The sequence below is a fragment of the Hakea prostrata genome, chromosome 5 (genome assembly GCF_041222555.1).
Source record: "Hakea prostrata isolate BN-2017 chromosome 5, UWA_Hpros_2, whole genome shotgun sequence".
NCBI lineage: Eukaryota > Viridiplantae > Streptophyta > Magnoliopsida > Proteales > Proteaceae > Hakea > Hakea prostrata.
Window position 1 is genome coordinate 39,734,615 of NC_142604.1, and position 21,064 is coordinate 39,755,678.

The 21,064-nt window shown below is 43.0% G+C and overlaps 1 protein-coding gene across 1 annotated transcript in view; it reads right to left on the reverse strand.

Annotated features, from left to right (window-relative positions):
* LOC149015961 (Cation efflux family protein) overlaps positions 1 to 1,564 on the reverse strand; it is a 59,505-nt gene extending 57,941 nt beyond the window's left edge. The window contains exons 1-2 of the mRNA XM_089156936.1: positions 1,170 to 1,564; positions 1,008 to 1,083 (exon numbers count right to left, since the gene is read on the reverse strand). Of these exons, the coding sequence (XP_089013062.1) occupies positions 1,008 to 1,083; positions 1,170 to 1,476 (383 nt within the window). The 5' untranslated portion in view covers positions 1,477 to 1,564. The remainder of the gene's footprint in view (positions 1 to 1,007; positions 1,084 to 1,169) is intronic.
* Between the last annotated feature and the right edge of the window lie 19,500 nt (positions 1,565 to 21,064).

The window sequence follows — 21,064 nt, forward strand, 5'->3', positions numbered from 1 at the left end:
GGGTTTTCTGGCGGCTTTCTCCTTCCAACACACAGAAAATTTGTGGAGGGCCCTTGTGCGCCCCCCTATGGTGTAGGGCAGGGGGGTTGGGCTATTAAAAGCATCATGTAGATAAACTTAGCACAACAACAATGAGGATTCTAAAATGGATAAGTGGAAAAACAAGGAATGATAAGGTAAGCAATGATCCTATTAGAGCTGGTCAATAGCAGCTCCAATGCATAAGCTACAAGAAAGTCGGTTGAGGCGGCATGGTTGCGTTCAATGAAGCCCTTTCGATGCCCCTATATGGACAAGTGATTCAGTTCAGATCAACTACAAGAGCTAGGGCAAGACCTAAGACAACCTTAGGAAAAAGTAGTGAGAAAGGATATGCATGGCCTAGGCCTTGTATCTAGTATGGCCTCAAAAAAATTGATTGGAAGGCAAGAATCCATGTAGTCAACCCCATTTAGATGGGATAAGGCAAGTTGTTGTCATTGTTGTTGATATATTGTATTCGTTGTATTTCAAATGTGATTTCATTTTGGAGTCCATAGAAACCACAATACTTCACCAAACACCATTTTGCTCAAAATTTTGAACATTGGATGTCAATGAATCCAATTCTCTTACCATTGATCCCTCGCTATTGCAATGACAGCAAAAGATTGTGTGACGTATCAAGCTGAAAATGAATGCACAAGCACATATCCTAAATTCCCCCACAAAATATCATATATGATCCACCTGTTCACATTTAAATGTTATAAAGTAGCCCCATTCACATACATTACCAGTTCCATCAAATTCCTACTTTAAGGACAGAAATTTCCCAAGAAGACGAAAGACAAAGCAAACATCTAATTGAAGGGTTTGGCTTTATAGGCATATTGACTCTACCGTCTATAGCAGTGACAAACAGCAGAACAGTTTAACCAGATGTTGGGACCGAAAGAGGAGAAATAATATGAGAATATAAGAATAACTGAACAAAAGAATGAAGACTGAGACCGAGGAAAGCTTGCCTTGGATCATCGATTTGTGTTTTCTTAACCTCAGCAATTTCAGTCTTCTTGGTTTCCGAAACTCGAGTAAAGAAAACTACAAAACAGATTAATCAAATTTCAACTACTAATGAAATTCATCAAGACAGAATCCAGCAATGCGGAAGAATTTTTAAAGCTTACAATGAGAAAATGAATGCCGATAGAAAGAATCGTATGAAAAGGAACTACAAGAACCGACTCCACTCAAACAATTTGCAGACAAAAAATCACGCAGGTTAAACGCTCGTCCACTAAAGCGAGAAGATGTGCCAAATGTGAACAGCCGATCATCTGTAAATCCCTCTTTAGCTAATGGCGGTGTTTCATGAAGGTAACGAGAGGAAGAAGACGAGATTCCCGCTGATGAAAAGCTCAAAGCGGGAACCCGAAGACGAGAGAGCGAACGAGAGTTAGGCATCAAATGGAGGTAAATATTTCTTCCCTGCATGCTACATGCTATGAGAGTGTAACGAAGAGCTAGAGAGAATTAACGCGAGTATATTCACGGATTAGGGAAATATTTCTTTTCTGCGATTTCTTTTAGGCAATAGGGTTTTGCGGGTCGAAGGAGTATATTCCCGGATTTTTGTTTGTTGCTGCTGGCTGCCGACGGCTCTAATTGATCCACGTCATCAAAATAGAAATCAACGGATGAGATTTAAACAATAAAAGGTTATTGTAAATATTAATTTTCTTTCTCAGACTTTAATCCTTAAAGTTTTACTAATTTACAATAACAGGTCCTTCATTCACCCGATACCCAAACCCTCTCTCTCGTTTTTTCTTCCCCACACCGACACTATGATTTTGGAAGCACGATTCCTAGAAATCAGGGCACTCCGATGACATAACCCCGCCGTTGAAGGTCAACAGTCGTCGGTGATTTATCGTCTTCAAGAATGGTTGGATTTGGTGAGTTTCGATTGCATGTCTACATTTTTTTTTTTCATTTTCGACAAGGGAATCCATTAAAATGGTAGGCGTTCTACTCTCTACCTTTTCTAGGGCTTCGAATAATCTATGGTTTCTTCTCTGATCTCCTTCTATTACGTGGTTTCTGTATCCATAGGCCCTACCAAACCAGCGAACTATTGATTACCCTAGCATCAAGCTTTGATCGTCGGTGATGGCGGGACAGGTATTAATGTGTTTGTCGTTTTTTCTTTTTCTTCCGATTATAGATCGGTTTCCTTTTTTTCATTGTTTCTTCGTGTTCCCTGATTGATGTGTTTCAATGTATTTGTTTTTTCATTTTCCTGTTTAGGTTTAGGTTCAATGCTGATTGCATCTCTCTAATTAAGTAGAACTCTTTCTGATTGCATATCTACATTTTCCTAGCTTTTTCTACTTCAATATGTTGTATTAAGCTAGAAAATTACTCATTTAATCGAGTTTGCTACTGATGGATCTCTGCCTCTTACTATGGTTTTGCTCTCGAAGGAGTATGTATTCAAAAAGGCAGATTTGTAGTGTTCAATAACAGCTGTTCATCTTTGTGGGTATAGTTTTTGCAGATTTATTCAATAATAGTTATGATTAAAGTTAAAATTTTGATGACTTTCAGCATGCATTTGCTCAAGCTAATGAATCTGAATTTTATGGGACTCAAGTAAACATGAACGTGTGGAATCCAAACATACATAACAACACAAAGAAATTTAGCCTTTCTCAAAAATGGGTTATTGCAGGTGCGAGACTTAATCCAATCAACACTATAGAAGTTGGATGGATGGTAAGTCTTTTATCAAAGATATAACAAAAGCTAAAAGAATTAGTATCTGGTATTGTTGTTTTAATTTTCTTATTTAGATAAAGAATATTTCTTCTTTCATCCCTAAATGGTCATTTGTATTAAATGAAAAGCAAAAAAATATAGTACATGCAAATAGTTGGGATAATGTTAACTTTCAGCTGTGTGTTGCCTTATCTCCCCTTCTACTATGTTGCACTAGATTCTTTTTCAAGCTCTAGAATAGGTGATTATATTCTAGGTTTGAGGTAGCCTAAACTTATAGATCATAAAAACACTATGATATTTTGTGATGGCCTTGACATACTGACATCATTGATTAATATCAACTATTTGTATTGGTAATTTGGTAGCATGACATGCTTTCGAGATTTTAATATATGACCTTAAAATTTTTTATGTTTGTATACTCCTAAAGGTATCTTGGTAAAAAGTCCTTCCCCTTGTACTATTGTATTGGTGTCCTGTTTTCATACAGAATCCATGAATGCATCTGAAATGCCATATCAAAGTATTTTCTCTACTCCCAGGCTATTTTGGTGTGTATTCTGTTCTAATTTGGTCTTTATCGCATTTGATATGAATATGCTACCAAAATTCATAATCTAACTAACTGACGCCACCCTAAAAATCTCTTAGACCAAAGCACAATCTTGATTCCAAAATTAGTATAGTAACTCACAATATGTACATGTTGGAAGGTAACACTAAATTATGGAAAATCAGAGGGTGCATTTGAGTATTGGTTCCACTCGGTTTCAACTACCCCACCAATCTCATGATTCTCCTTTCCTTCTGTAGCTGACCTGAATTGTGTTTGAACTCTTTTTTTTTTTTTGGATGAATAAATAATTAAATTACCAAAAGCCAAGGAAAGCAACGAAAGGAACAAGAAAAAGGGGGGGGGGGCAAGAAAGAAGCTGAGAGACTCCAAGAACTAACAATTTGCCTATTTCTTGGAGAATCTACAACAGGGGGGAGGGGGAGAGAATGCAAATACAAATAAACATCAAGCGAGGGGCAAGAAAGTAGCTGAGAGACTCCAAGAACTAACAATTAGCCTATTTCTTGGAGAATCAGCAACAGGGGGTGAGGGAGAGAACGCAGTCTCGAATAAACATCAAAGTAGATGGCATTCCAAATCATATCACTTGAACTGGATTTGGAGGACCATCTTCGCATGTTACGCTCCCACCAAAGATGGTGAATAGTGGCGGCAAAGACAAGCTTACCCACAAGGTCACAAGCAGAGGTACCGACAAAGATTCTCAAGATCCAGTTCCATTCATGTGCAAAACCAAAAGAACAACGGGATCTAGGCCAAATGGATGCAAGGGCGCGGGACCAAACAGAGCGAGAAAGAGGGCAACAGAAAAATAGGTGGTTAATATCCTCTGAACTATTCCAGCAAATGGTACAGTTTGGGTTGGCGGGAATGTGACGGCTGATGAGAAAAGCTTGGGTGGGTAGGGCAAGGCTAAGGGTTCTCCAAAGAGTAATGGGTGGAAAAGCTTGCATGGCGAGGGATGTGGCCTTTGAACCAAACAAGAGGGGACCAAGGGGTAGAGGGAGAAGGGGTTCTTAGGAGGTTCCAAGCCGATGTAGTAGAAAAGGGGGTTGAGTGGGGGTGCAGCCAAACAATGCGGTTGTCGGAGAGGGGGGATAAGGGGGGGAGGGAGCTCCAAACCTGTGTGAGACTGGGGTGGGGGGAGGGGGACCAAGAACCAAAGGAGATGAAAGAGGAAAGGGGGGCGATTTTTGGGATACGGGTGTTATAAACTGTTCTAGGGCCAAGAATAGTGTACAAGATACCCATCGGATGCCAGGGGTCTAGCCAAAAGGAAGTGGAGTTACCAGAAGAAACACTGACAGAAATGGCAGGGAGGGCTTGACCACGGAGTGTAAAATCCGGCCTTATCCTAACCCTAACTTGGCCCGGATTTTATTCTGTTGCAGGTCCGAAGACCCGAAGTGGTGGTAGAAGAGACCTATGGGCCCTCTTAGTGGATGATTCGATGCTTGATGCTGAGCCTATGGACATTGACAATGATGCCCCTCACTTGTGCACCTTGTCAGTGTTGAGTAAAAATCTGCGCATCGATGAAGATTGAATTAGTTGAATCACTTCCCGGAACCCCGTGATCAATCCGAAGGTATTTTCTGAAACTAGCCTTGTTGATTGACTTGTAGGAGAAAACCCCGCTCAATTTGACCCTGTATAGCCTTCCGAATCCACTCCTGAAGTTGCTGTCATAGCTTGGTCGAGTGCTTGGTCGACTGACAGTCGACCAGCTAGTCGACCAAGAGTAATGAAATTCGAGTTTGCACTAAATCTCTTCCCATTTTGCCCCTACCTTTTTGGAACTCGTGAATGAGGACCTAAACTAATCATTTGCACTCCAGAGCTCGAGGTTGGACACTCTCTTGGGCTATTCCTTGATGTTTGGGAAGATCTTTGACTCCATTCTTTATTGTATACACTAATCATCAACTCAAGGTATGATTTCTTCTATTCCTCTTCTAATCTATTCATGTTTCTATCAATTAATGATCTTGAAACCATGGCTGAAGTGCTGCAACCTTGCAAACACTTAACCATGAGTTTCCCCCCTTTCAATTTCTTAATCCTCCCCCACTCTTGCTATGCTATGATTCAAATGAGATTAATTGCACTCCATCACTTTGATTCTATTCAATCTAACCTATTTTGATTCTAATCTGATATGTAGATGCATGCTAAGCTTAGGCTGTAATGAAATTAAGATTCTAGCTTGATTCTTAGCACTCATTTGATTGATTCTTATCATCCCTTTCAATTTCTATAAGTTCCAATTTAATTCTTGCTAAGCATCATATAGAACCTAAAATTCGATTTGGGTTGATTGAACCGTTGGATCATCATGAAAATTAGTGTGTAGCATCCTCTTACTGTTATAAACATGCCCTCCAAATTTCATGACGATCGGAGCACCAAAAGGGCAGTTTCGGATCAAGTTTTCATTGCTGTCCTGAAGATAACAAGTCTTGGTCGACTGACAGTCGACCAAGCCTGATATGGAGAAAATATGATCGAACCGGGTTCATACTTGGTTTGATTCTTGACTCCGGTAGAGACAGAAGGAATTGACTCGCTCCCGAGCCAACCGAATCCGTAAGGTGGCTTGCTGAGGAAGAAAACTTATTCAGCTACAAGCACGCCCTAATTCAACTTATGGATTAGGTTAATTACCCTAATGATGGCAGACTCGAATTGACGGCTGTGGCTAATCATTATCGAAGGGATAATCATCGCATAACCTAAAGGTTACCTCAGGAGTCCTCTACTAGTCCAAACTAGTAGAAGTCTATCGCTCAATGGATCTAACTGTTAAGATCCAACGACTACCCGAAGAAGGCTCAAGTGCATCCAACGAAGGAGATTCGAAGGTACACTCTATATAAACCTCACTGCCATACGAGGTGAGGGACTCAGATTCATATACACACTAGTAGACGTAAACTACCAGGGGCTTACGATCTAGATCACCTTTCCCATTTCTTCATTCCTTAGCTCTGTGCTTCTAGTAGAGCCGTTTGTGATTAAGTTCATCAATTGACTTAGCCTTCGGAGGTGGACTCCCGACCCCCGCGGTCGGGCCACATCTGACGCTTTCGTTTTGCAGGTCATCACGAGGAGATCTAAGGGTTGAGCAGATTTTGGACGCATCATTTGGCGCCGTCTGTGGGAAAGACTTATAAAGCCATGGTGACTAGATCAGCAGCAGCCGTTGCACAACGCGATTCCGGTGTTCAGATCCCTAGAGTGAATAATCCAGATGTTCCCCAGGGAAGCCAAAATCCTATTGAGGTAGATGGTGGTCAGGGAGGACATAATCCTCCAGAGACATTCCAAGAACAATTGAATCAGGTGAAAATTCAACTCTTGGAGGTGAGCCAAGCACTCCGCGTACTCACCAGACGAGTGGTTTTACCACAAGAACCTGATCATCGCGATTCAGGGAGGCGTGCGCTGCCACGTGATCAAAGATTGGCTGAAGACTGGAATATCAGTCGAACTTTTCGTGAAGGAGACCGAGGACCTTGGAGAATTGACGATCAACCTAGGCGAGACGATCAGTTTGACAGACCACAGGAAAGTACAACCGATTCAAATACAAGTTTGGATACAGGGGTGAGAACTCACCCACCAACTGTCAGAAGAACCGTTCGTGATGATCGAGCAGTTCGCGATGAGCAGAATGTTCGTGATGGACGGGCCGTTCGTGATGATCGAATAGCTCGTGAAGATCGTGTTAATTGAGGTCGTGATCATATTGCTGAAGATCACCCGACCCAGATTGGTCAAGAATTGGCCAACATCAATCAAGAGTTAGGGCAGTTGGCTAAGGGAAGGATAACTGAGGATATTTACTCAGTCATTCGGAAGACCCCCTTTGCCGAGCCAATTGCGGGATATCAGTTTCCCCATAACTTTCGTTTGCCTACCTTTTCTACATTCGATGGCTCCGGAGATCCAACGGCCCACATTGGCTATTATAAGCAGACCATGGTAGTTTCAAGTAATTCTGATGAAATTTTGTGCAGGGTTTTTGGTTCATCTTTAACTGGAGCAGCACAAAAGTGGTTTTCGAACCTCCCCTCTGGAAGGATCGTAAACTTTGATGAATTGGCGCTCAAATTCATAGGGCGATTCCAGAGTGGAATATAGGTCAAGAAAACAGAAGAAACCTTGTTTACTGTCAGACAAGGAAAAAGCGAATCAATCAGAGAGTTTCTGAAAAGATTCAACAAAGTAACGATGGAGATAGAAAATTTGGATGAGCAAGTAGCCAAAACTGCTCTATTCACTGGACTCACTAACCAGAAACTCCTAGAGTTATTACTACAGGATATGCCTGCAACTTATACTGAGTTGGTACAGAGATGCCAGAAGCAGGCCGAAGTTATGGAGATCCTAGATGCGCGCCAAGGAGATAACAAAGTCTCCAATAAGGAACAGAAGGCTCTTGAGCAGAAGCAGAAGCCGAAGAAAAACGTCGGCCATCGGGTTGGAAAATCTCAAGCTTGGCGCCAGAGGTCTCCCGGTAAAAGTGAATATACTCCATTGAATGTTCCTCGGGCTGATATTCTAAATATCATCAAAAGAAATAATATTTTGAAGTGGCCACCTAAAATTCTTTTGAAACCTGGAGAGCAGTAGGATAGAGAAAAGTATTGCCGATTCCACAAGGACTATGGTCATTATACAAATGACTGTCGTCATCTGAAAGTAGATATTGAGAGATTAATATCTCAGGGACACTTGTCCAATTTTGTTAGCAGAAGAAAGGAGGAGCCACGTGAGCCACGCGTGGCTGCCCCTAAAAGGGATCGTTCGGTTAGTTCAGAACGATCAAGGGAGGCTCCGAAGTCTAAGAAGGGCAAGGAGGTGACCGAAGCTACTCGGTCACCGATCCTTACCATTTTCGGAGGACCAGAGCCCAAATCACTCCGAAGTTTGAAAACAAAATCCAAATTTGTCGGAACCGGAGAGACGCAGAAGCGAAAGAAGCTGAAATGGTGAAGATTCTATCACCTTTGGCGAGGACAATGAAAGAGGCGTTTGTTTACCTCATGATGATGCCATAGTCATCAAGGTAGAGATTGCATGTCGGGAAGTGCATAGAGTTTTGGTTGATACAGGGTCCGCAACTGACCTAATTTCTTATGAAGTGTATCAAAAATTGAAGGTGGATGAAGACTTGATGGAGCCTTCATCCACGCATCTATATAGTTTTGCAGGGTCATCTGCGGTGGCGGAAGGATCTGTCCAGTTGGACTTATCTATTGGAAGTTTTCCTAAGGAAACAACCGTCCTAATCAATTTTTTGGTGGTTCGGGAACTGCCAGCCTATAATGTTATCCTCGGGCGACCATATTTATCCAAGATAGGTGCTATTGTTTCGACAAAACACCTGAAGATAAAATTCCCGACTGATATGGGAATCGGTCAAGTTTCCTCTAACCAGAGGATCTCTCGGCAATGTTACGTTGCCTATTTAAAAGACAAGGAGGGCCCGAGGAAGGTGACTGCCCTACCTATAGAAGTTCGAGACGATCGGGAAGAAGCAGAAATGCAAAGGCCCGAACCAAGGGAGAAGTTGGAGCAAATCCAACCGTGTACCGAGGATAAGAAGAAAATTACTTATATCGGGTCTGAACAGCTGGAGGAATTCAAAGATGAGTTGAAGTTATTTCTTCAACAGAATAATGACATATTTGCACGGTCTGCTGAAGACATGCCAGGAATCGATCGGGCTGTCGCAGAGCATAAACTCTGGATAGATCCGAAGGTGAAGCCAGTGATACAAAAAAGGAGAAATTTCTCCATTGAAAAGTATGAAGCCGTTCGAGGCGAAGTTGAAAAACTAAAGAATTCTGGTTTCATAGAACCAATTGAATGCCCAACTTGGTTGGCTAATGTGGTAATGGTAAAAAGGCGAATGGGAAGTGGAGGATGTGTACAGACTACACAGATCTCAACAAGGCCTGCCCTAAAGATTGCTATCCGTTGCCTCGGATTGACCTCTTGATAGATGCGACTGCAGAATATGAAACTCTAAGTTTCATGGATGCCTACTCAGGGTATAATCAGATCCTTATGAATAAGGAAAATGAGAAGTTTACGGCTTTCATGACTGATCGTGAAAGCTACTATTATAAAGTCATGCCATTTGGCCTGAAAAATGCAGGAGCTACATATCAGAGGGCTGTCAACCAGATTTTCAAAGATTTGATAGGGAAGAATGTTGAAGCTTATGTTGACGACATGCTTGTGAAGAGCTTTACAAAAGCAAATCATATTGCAGATTTGACTGAGGTATTCTCAAGATCGCTGAAAAATATCAAATGAAGTCGAATCCGAGAAAAGTGCGCCTTTGGAGTTTCCTCAGGCAAATTTTTGGGCTTCATGGTGTCACAGAGAGGTATTGAGGCTAATCCTGCCAAAATACAGGCTCTGGTTGATATGGAGGCTCCCAAAACTGTTCGTGATGTGCAGTGTTTAACAGGGAGAGTTGCCGCTTTGAATCGATTCATCTCCAAGTCTGGAGAAAAGTGTTTGCCATTCTTCAAGGCACTCAAAGATTTGAGGGGCAGCAAGGAAGCAAAATGGACCGAAGAATGCCAGAAAGCTTTCGAGGAGTTAAAAGAAGCACTCGGACAACCGCCGATCTTGTCCCGTCCAAAGAAGGGGGAAATATTACAGCTATATCTAGCGACGTCCCTTTCAGCGGTTAGTGCAATACTTGTTCGTGAGAAGGATAAAAAACAGTGGCCGATTTACTATGTGAGCCACATATTGCTAGATGCGGAGACACGATATTCGCAGATTGAGAAGCAGGCTCTGGCTCTCATGATGGCCGCCAGGAAGCTAAGGCCATACTTTCAGGCTCATCCAATTGAGGTATTTACAACTTTTCCTCTCAGGAAAGTTCTTAATAAACCTGATTTATCTGGAAGGATGGTGTCCTGGTCGGTTGAACTCAGTGAGTTCCAAGTGAGCTTTAAGCCCAGAACCGCAATCAAGGCTCAGGCGCTAGCCGATTTTGTAGTAGAAACTACTGCACCGGTGGAATCCACCATCGAGGATCCCATTATACCAACCACTTGGGAGGTATATGTGGATGGTTCGAGTAATAAAGATGGAGCAGGAGCTGGAATTCTATTAAAAAGTCCAGCAGAATTTATTATTCGATATGCTTTGAGATTTGCATTTAGAGCAAGTAATAACGAAGCAGAATATGAGGTTCTGATAGCTGGACTTCGGTTGTCAAAAGCATTGTCTATTGCAGATGTTACTATTTATAGTGACTCTCAACTTATAGTCAACCAAGTCCAGGGGGAGTATGGTATTAAAGAACCACGCTTGCAGAAATATCAAGAGATAGTGCAGGCATTTCAAAAGCAATTTCGGAATTTGAAGATATCTCAGATTCCGAGGACTGAAAATTCAGTGGCAGATGAGCTATCCCGACTAGCCAATGCCAAACAAAAGAATCTAGACCCTTCGGTCTACATTGAAGAGATAACATTTCCAAGTTATCATGAGAAAGAAATTTCTTATATTGAAGCAGAGCGTTGCTGGATGGATCCGATAATCGAGTATCTGGGAGATGACAAATTACCTGAGGATCCGAAAGAGGCAAGGTTGATCAAGATACGATCAGCGAGATTTGTCATTCAGAATGGGAGACTATACAAAAGATCTTATTCTGGACCCCTTATTAGATGTATAGGCCCCAAAGGAGCAAAGTCAGCTTTGGCTGAGGTTCAAATTCCCTGGCCCACAAAATTCTAAGACTTGGGTTATATTGGCCTAAGATCCAAGAGGCTGCTATGGAGTATGTTCGTCGATGTGGCAACTGTCAAATTCATGCTACAGTGTCAAAGCGCTTGGCGGAAACCATGACTTCAATTCTAGATCCCATTCCCTTTGAGATGTGGGGAATTGATATCATGGGCAAATTCACCAAAGCGTCAGGGCGGACGGAATATTTGATAGTAGCAATTGATTACTTCACGAAATGGGTTGAAGCCAGTGCACTGGCAACAATTAATGAGAAAAAAGTGGAGAAATTCGTGATTGTGTCAATCATATATCGTTTTGGGATTCCAAAAATTATCGTCATTGACCATGGGACTCAGTTCGACTGTCCGCAATTTGAGCAATTTTGCAGAACATATGTGATCGAGCATCGTATGTCCTCAGTGGCATACCCCCAGAGCAATGGACAAGTAGAGGTTACTAACCGAATGCTACTGGAGGGGATAAAGAGAAGACTCGAAGCTGATAAGGCTTCTTGGGTCGAAGAACTTCATAACGTACTATGGGCCTATAGAACTATGGTTCGAACACCCACAGGAGAAACTCCATTCAGGTTAGCATATGGGTCCGAAGCATTGGCACCGGTGGAGAAAATGGCGGGGACATTACGGGATCGAGAGTTAGAGGAAAAAGCAAACAAGCAAGGACTGCTTGATAGTCTTGATCTGTTGGACGAAGTTCGAGCAAAGGCAATAGCATGAACTCAACATTATCAAAGAAGGATAGCGTCTCATTATAATACTCGAGTGAAGAATCGTCGATACTTAGCCGGAGATTTGGTGTTGAGAAATACCTCAGCTTCCGACCCACGTCACCAAAGAAAATTGGACCCTTCCTAGGAAGGACCTTATATGGTTGTAAAACCAGTCGGTTCAGGAGCTTACAGGCTGAAGAACATCAACACCCAAAAAGAGTTGGATCGTTCGTGGAATGCCAGGCATCTCAAAATTTTTTATACTTGATGATGATTTCAATTTTGTTCGTGATGTAAACATTTTCAACTCAATCAATGCAATTATGGGCTTTCAACAAATTTTCTTTTGATTGGGGGGCATCATACACCACATTCAAGAACAAGATCCAACTATAAGGCATCGGATGAAAATCCGTGTGGGTCCTGCAACACTTATGGAATTTTTTCGGAATTTCTTAAGTCAAGGCATCGGATGAAAATCCGAGTGAGTTCCTTCCGCAAGGCATCGGTTTGAAACCCGAGTAAGTTACTTCAAGACTTATTGAATTTTCAAATTATCCTTAAGTTAAGGCATTGGTTTAATACCCGAGTGAGTTCCTTCTACAAGGCATTGGTTTAATACCTGAGTGAGTTCCTTCTACAAGGCATCGGTTTAAAACCCGAGTGAGTTCCTTCTCCAACTTATTGTGTTTCTCCGGAAATCCTTAAGTAAAGGCATCGGTTTAAAACCCGAGTGAGTTCCTTCTCAGACTTATTGTATTTCTCTGGAAATCCTTAAGTAAAGGCATCGGTTTAAAACCCGAGTGAGTTCCTTCTCAGACTTATTGTATTTCTCCGGAAATCTTTAAGTAAAGGCATTGTTCTAAACAACTAAGACCTAGTACAACAGCGATTCAAGTGACTAGCAAAGTTCAAGATGAAGTTAATTTCTTATTTCTTCAAAAGACCAGAAGAGGCCGGTCTCAACATCAAACATAAGATTACAAGAGCTGGATACAATCTTTGATCAAAAAAGAAAGTCATCATCGATGATCATTAAGAAGTCATAGAAGATCGGCACAACTTTGCTAGAACAAACACATGAGTCAACCATTGGTATGGATTCAAGGAAAAGAAGAGGAGAAATGAGGATTACAAAAAACATTTCAGTATGCATAAAATCCTCCGCAATTTCATACTCTTTGTCCAGCTTGTCCAGGAGAAGTATGGTCCTCGACCAAACTTGCATTTAAGGCGAGCTCGTCATAATTGACTCCTTCCAGGGGAGAATAAACAGGAGAATCTTCCAGATAATGCATAATATTTGGATTGGAAGGCGGAGGATCAATCTTATCTTTGGTCCAGTCAGGAGGAGGAAGGCCCAGGTTGGTAAATACTTCAGGATGACAAACAGCACTGTAGGGAGTCGTATCAAAATAAGGATCCTTCCTTAGTATTGATTCCCATACTTTGTTCTCACCATCCCGGTACGCCTGCAAGTTATAAGCATTCAGCATATCAACAAAGGGCTTACTGTGTAAATACTTGAAGATACAGGCTCTGCGAACATTAGTTGGAAGGGATTCGGGCAAAGGAACGACAGCTTGCCTTTGGGGTAATGTTTCAAATCCTTTGGCTCCTGACTTTCCAACTCCTCGCTCCAGATGCCAAATCTTCTCCCTGGCATCATCCAAGTCTGACCGAAGACGATCGATCACCGAATTCTTTTCTCTTTCCTAAGGCGAGCAATCTCAGCATCTTTAGCTTCAGAAATTTCCCGAAGCCCGGAAACTTCATTGCTCAACCTATTGAGCCTAGAGGCTGCTTCCACTTGGTTGTGGAAGTTACCAGTAAGACTCCTGCAAACAACTTCCGAGTTAAAAAGGAGCAGAAGAGTAATATTCAGAATCAAAAGATAATGAAGAAAACTTACATCACCATTGACTTCATAAAGACCTCATCTGGAAGTTTGGAAAGAACTGCGCTCTCAGAAGTCATTCGAGCAGCAGTGCACCATTCCAAAGCTCTGTCAAACTCGTTTGACACTAATTCGGGCGAAGGATGAGAAGGATGAGCTACATCAAGAGAAGGATGAGCTGCATCACTTGTCACCCGATGGCGCTTCCTGGTGGCAAAATCCTCCAACTCCAAAGGAGAGAAGGAGGATGCCAACAAGCACTAGAATTGGAAATAGGAGCAGCACCTGCTGGGACCACACCTTCATCAGACGCCAACATAGTTGCCTAAGATGCCCAAAAAGTCTCCTTCGGGGGTGCACGAACGGTCTCTGCAGCAGGGGCGTCAGCAGCGCCATCAACAACGGAGTGATCAAGATCTTCCTGGGAAAAACGAGCGATCACTTCAGGCAGAAGAGGCGTAGGAGCGGCATCAATAGAAACTGTGGCAATCTGACTTGAAGATTCACCAACAGCAGTCGCCTTACGCTTGGAGGATTCACTAGCTGAAACCACCTCACTGGCCCCAACCACCTCCGACGGAACGATTTTCTTACAAGATTTCGCTCTGATAAAGTTCGGGTTGATCCTGGGAGCCACTATATAAACAGAAAAGCCGTATCAGTACAGATATCCAACAACGAAAGAAAGGAGGGAAAACCCTAGTTCTCTATTAGCTATGAAAAACCCGATTAACTAAACCCCAAGTACTACTACTGTGCAATTTACTCAGGGGGAAGGGGGAAATAGATGAGTAATCAAAAAACTCACTTGTTCAGAAGTTGATAGAGTTATTGTTGGAGTACGAGGAATACGGAAGTAAGCAGGAGGACGGAATGTCGCTTTATCAAATCTAACTTGCAGATAGTAGGATAGATGGAGAGTACCCACGAAGGCTTTAAATAGCCTCAGGTATTAAGACGACGGTTGAGAGCTAAAGACAACCAATGGCCTAGATCGAAATGACGCTTCGAAATCTGCAACAAGCAAGATCAACGGTCGGAGGGAGGCCACATGGAAACATGTGGAGGCGAGCACCTGATGCAGGGATACCTCCAATCGTCGCACCGCCATTGTGATAATGGATGTATTACCGATTCATTGGAAACAGTGAATGGTATACCAAAGCAAGGAAACGTTTGGACTTCGCAGATACCAGAAGGGAAACGTGTGGACTTTGTAGTAAATGAAGGAGTGGGGAAGATTAATACATCTTTCCAAAACTTATCTTCATAATATCTCTACAAGATTATTATTCGTCGAAGAATGTGAAGTTAAGTGATAAGTTTTATCATTTATATTTTGATATTCAAGACAAGATTTCAGTAGGAGACGAGGAAATAGTAAGGCCAACATGAAAAAGAAGTATCTATTCATTAGCAAGGAGGTCAATCTTTACAAAAAAAAAAAAAAAGATAACTCCCTAAGCCTCTTCTTCATTGTTGCCCGAGGAGCCCTGGTCAGGAGGACTTTTCTCAGGATCCTGAGAAGAGCCTTCCTCAAGATTAATGTTGTCAGAGTCCTCTTTAGCAGCAGCTTGTGACTCGGCTTGTGACTTTTCCTCTGGAAGTGCCGGCTTGTCAACTAGATATGCCTCATATTGTGGGTCAGCTGGAAAAGGATCATCTTCTTCCCGAGCCCAGTCTAGAGATCCATGCCTAATTTCCCGAAGACCTCTTTATGGCACACCTCACGAAAGGGAGCAGTATCGAAGGAAGGGATTGATGCGAGAATTCGCTCCCAAACGTCATTCTGCCCCAAGCGATAAGCTTGGATGTTGTAGGCATCCAATAGTTGGGAGAAAGGTTCGCTGTTCAGGTATTTCCGAACACAATCCTTCCGAAGCTCTGGCTTGATGTGCTCGGGCTTGCTGGGAATCGCCAACTTCAAGTATTCTTCGTTCTCTATACATTTAAATCCAAGCCTGTCACCGAACAACGTGGCAGCTTCTTTTTGCTTCCTGGCCTCGCGCTCGGCAGCAGTAGCACGAGCCTTTGAAGAATTAAGGGCCTCCTTGAGGGAGTTCACTTCTTCCTCGTGCTTTCTTTGCAGCTCGTCGGCAGCTGCAGTAAGCCGGTCTATCTCAGAATTGGCTTTGGCCAAATTCTCTTCACAGGTTTGCAGCAAGGAGCTGTTGCGGCCAACCCGGCTCAATGCTTCCATGTGTTGATAGAAGCTCAACACAGCATTCCTGGGAAGGCGGAAATTATCAAAAGAAGTCGTAAGAAATTATGAAAAAATAAGTAAGCAAGAAGACCGGTACCTTGTGGATTGACTAACAAGGGCAACGTCGTCCGGGGTTTCAAATTCCTGGTGATCAGAAGGAATAACACTGAGGGAGCTCCACTCTGCAGCTTTCTCAGGATCCTGCGTCACCTTGTCGGTCAACTTCAGGGTCCACTGGGGGGTGAAGACCTCCTCACAATCCGCATAATTTTTGGATTTTTTGTGGGAGGAAGCATCAACTATATCATGCCTCCTTTTGGTTCGGGCGGAGGAGGAGACATTAGACCTCTCCACCATTCGCTTCTTCCCTTTACCCGAAGCATCAGCCACGGGCCTGATATTCCTGATACCCCTGTAAGAGGGGTCGGGAGAGGGAACAGAAGCCTCTTGATCAACGGTCAAGGCTCTCTAGGCGATCGTTGCTCGGCTGTCACAACGGCCCTAGCAGCCTTCACTCGCAGGTTCTCGGGGTTCATTCTGGGAGGCACTGCAAAGAAGAGCAAAAGTCAGAATTAAAGATATATCACTTCAAGAAAATTAAAGGATGATGGTTAGAAGCTCACAATGAGCCAAGCCCCAGTACTGAAGAATGGAGTTATACTCCACCTCAAGTCCATGTATCTCTTGATACCATGGAATGGATTTGATCTTCCTGATGGCCGCCTTGTCTTCTTTGGATAAGGGAAGGCCTCAATTATTCTCAGAAGAAGAAGTACACCGCCTCCAGACGGTCGGGAAGTTAAGATCTGATGGAGGCGCTTGACAAAAAAAGTATCGTTCGCGCCATCTTTTGTGGTTAGAAGGGCAAGTTCCTTTGACAATGATGCTACCCCTCCAATCAAGTTCAGCTTTATTGCGTTTGGACAGAAAAACCCAGCCGGGAGGATGGGAGATAGAAAGAACATGAAAATGTACAAAGAGAGAAAGAGATGGCGTAATGCCAAGTTCAAAACACAAACCCAAGAAGCCGACGATGAGACGCCAGCTATTGGGAAGGAGCATTCTAGGACAAATGTCCCAATGATTCAGAACGGCTGAGAACAAAGGATTAAAAAAGGGAAGGCGAACCCCGCTTTCAAGTGCATCTATGTACAGAGAAAATTCACCCGAAAGGGTTGAATCAACCCTCTCATCAGGATAGGGAGCCCTAACTTGATAAGAGGAAGGAAAATCAAAATCTTGGATTGCTGAAAGAAGGGTTTCCTCCTTGAAAATGGAGGGAACAGAGCCAGGTCCGCCATCGGACCTGGAAGTTTGAGGCTGCCTGGAAGACTCAGCAGTTACCCTGGAAGTCTTGGAAGATCCAGACTCAGGAAGGACAGAAGGAGTTTCGGTTTTTCTCTCTAAACCTTTTTGAGAAACTTCAGCAAACTCAAGCCAGAGGACAGTTAGGGTTTTGTTATCACTATCCGACTGTTCGGAAGGAGGAGAAGCAAAAGCTTCATTACCACTACTATTACTAACATTGGGTACCAGAGAAACCCTATTATCCGCCATTACTTGTTTCAGTAAGGTACAAAAAGAAAAAGACCAGTAAACTTACTGATTCAGTGAGGCAAAAGCTATAGAGCAGGAAGGCGCGAAGCAGACGACAAAGGTTCAAATTCCGGACAGGAAGAATGAAACCTACGAAGACAACGAACCGCTTTTAAAGCACGTGCACGAGTGTTCGGGATCTGAACGATCGAGATTGATTCAAAATCGACGATCGAGATTAGAAGACGTTTTGAAAGTTTGAACTCACGAATCCGAAACAGGCGTTCGGAAACCGTCGCTTGGGTTACGTGAGCCACGACAGATTGACTGCAAGGAGACACGTGGCATTACCCTCACAACGCTCGAGGAAAAGTGACCACCGCATTAAATGTGATATGACATTTAATGGAACACGCAGAGACTATTGCCTGATGGAGAACCCAGTTAAAAACCAAGCCTTCGAGATCGACCGAATGCTTGGTCTGGGGGGCTCGTGATATGGAGAAAATATGATCGAACCGGGTTCATACTTGGTTTGATCCTCAACTCCGGTCGAGACAGAAGGAATCGACTCACTCTCGAGTGAACTGAATCCTTAAAGTGGCTTGCTGAGGAAGAAAACTTATTCAGCTACAAGCACGCCCTAATTCAACTTATGGATTAGGTTAATTACCCTAATGATGGCAGACTCGAATTGACGGCTGCGGCTAATCATTATCGAAGGGATAATCATCGCATAACCTAAAGGTTATCTCAGGAGTCCTCTACTAGTCCAAACTAGTAGAAGTCTATCGCTCAACGGATCTAACTGATAGGATCCAACGACTACCCGAAGAAGGCTCAAGTGCATCCAACGAAGGAGGTTCGAAGGTACACTCTATATAAACCTCACTGCCATACAAGGTGAGGGACTCAGATTCATATACACATTGGTAGACGTAAACTACCAGGGGCTTACGATCTAGATCACCTTTCCCAGTTCTTCATTCCTTAGCTCTGTGCTTCTAGTAGAGCCGTTTGTGATTAAGTTCATCAACTGACTTAGCCTTCGGAGGTGGACTCCCGAACCCCGCGGTTGGGCCACATCTGACGCTTTCGTTTTGCAGGTCATCACGAGGAGATCTAAGGGCTGAGCAGATTTTGGACGCATCAAAGCCAGTCAACCAAGAGTTGTTAAGGCCCTGTACTCAGCCAATTTGATCCGTTTGAACCCCAATTCAATTGTTTTCTTCTCTGACATTAATTGTATGATTATCTAGGGTATCAACACTTATTTTGGGACCATACTTGGTAATCATTGAATCTATTTACAACTTGAGTAAGGTAAGGACAGTCGTTAACTCAAGTATGTTAATTATACCAACATGCTTACATTATGGGAACTTATTGGTTATGATCATATGAGTAATCCTTTACTATACATGATTGTTATGTGTTTTCTTATCAGTAATAGAATGTATATATCATTTAGAATATCATGCTCAGTTTTACTTTATGATTCATGTATGATCAATCATGTTATGATATGTAATTGTTTATATGACGAATCATTGATTTAGTATAATATGATGAGATTGAGATTGTGATTGACTACGTATGACTTGGGATTGAGAGGTGTCCTTTCGACACTTCTGTCCTTGGACATTGGAGGGAGTAGTATGGGATATTCCCCGAAGGTGTCCATCGACGCTTTCCCGGGTTATTGGATGACATGTATAGGATTGTCTAGGTGTATGGTTAGGATTTCCCTTGTCGTATCAGACCCGAATCGGAAGGGTATTGAGACCGAATAACCCGTGGTAGAATATGGTTGAAGGACGCTCAAGACCGGTACCCACTCCGTGAGAGGACTTGAACTATATTGCGGATACCCGAAAGGGGCCATTTATTGGTAGGGTTGCATATGGATAGACTTGGGCTCACGGGCGCTCAAGACCGGTAACCAACCCGTGAGAGGACGTGAGAGCTTCCCGTTTACTATATGTGGATGACCAGTATGGTTGATGAGTCCGTAATCCAGGATTACGCTGACTCTAGTGTGAAGGATACCGGAAAGGATCGCCGGGGGTGAGGAATGGACATATTCGGATCTGACATGATATAATATGACTGAGTAGATGACTTGCATTGGGCTAGGCTTTACTGTGACATGCACCAGTACTTATGCCAAACGGTGATGTGAGAGAGTGGTGACTAAATCCCCAACCATGGTTTTGAGATGACTTTACCGAACTTCCCCGGGCAGACCCAAGATATCTTATGATTGAGGGGGAGTGACTGACGACCCAAAGAAGTATGGTGCCATGACTTAAAGCATGTCTACCTTAGAGACTAGCATACTTAAGGTTAGAATCATCATTCATCATTGTCTCATATCATATTGCATCCTATTTTGACTTGTGTTGAATGAACTGTGGATTATGAAACGACTTGCCTTGCTGAGTTCTTTTGAACTCATTCCTTTTGTGCAATTTGTTAGATTATAATGCAGGTACAGAAGACCTTGATGGCACGTCCTATGACCCGAGCTATGATCCCGCATACTACCCTTCGGGTGATGGCTACGCGGAGAGTCAGGATTGCTATACAGAAGAGGATTATAGTGCGTACCAAGGTTAGCCCCACATTAGTGAGGGAGCGGCCACGTTGGGTTTACTTCATCCATACTTCGAAGAGGATATCATTAGGATAGAGGAAACCTATGTGTAGGCCCCATTTCCCTGGAGTGACTGTAATCATTTGGATATTCTCTCTCTAGTTCCTATGGATTTGTTCATAACACTGGTTGTAACTTAACTTGATTTATCACTGTTCCGCTGATGATGAAGGAGTGACTTCTGATCACTCTTTCTCTTTGAGACTCCGTTACTTAGAATTTGATACTTAATGTTTCTGCACTTTGATTTACTATCTTCTCTTATTTAATTGATCTATTTATGGCTTGTTTTACATATTGATTATATTGTTCATGATTATGTTATCGTGTATGTGGGAGGCATGGCCGCTCGATCTGGATCTTCAGGCTGTGGATCACATCCCGGGTATGCCAGATAGGATACCGGCTGGGTGGATGTGACACGGAGAATCAGGAGTTTCCTCCAAATCCAGGAGGGGTTGGAGGGGGGCGCGGCGCAACAGTCCAAATCGAGTAATTCTTGAGGAGATAGGCATATACCCAGGAAACCCAAATGGAATCATGTCTGGAGGCAATCTTCCAAATGAGTTTCATGAGACAAGCCATATTCATATCACGGATACGGCGGAAGCCGAGACCACCCTTAGATTTGGGACAACAAATGGATTTCCAGCTAATAGGATGAAGGAAGCTGGGGGATTCCTGACCTTTCCAAAGGAAAGCACAGAAAAGGACTCAAGAGAATGGATGATAGATTTAGGAAGGGAAAAGATACCATACCAGTAGAGATAGGAGGATTGGAGGACAGAGTGGATAAGCAGCATTCTCCCCGCAAAAGAAAGTAGCTTACTCTTCTAGAGTTGAAACTTCTTTCAAATATGATCAAGCATGGGGGAGCAATGGTGGCGAGTGAGCCTACTAGGGATGAGGGGAAGACCAAGATAGGTCATAGGAAA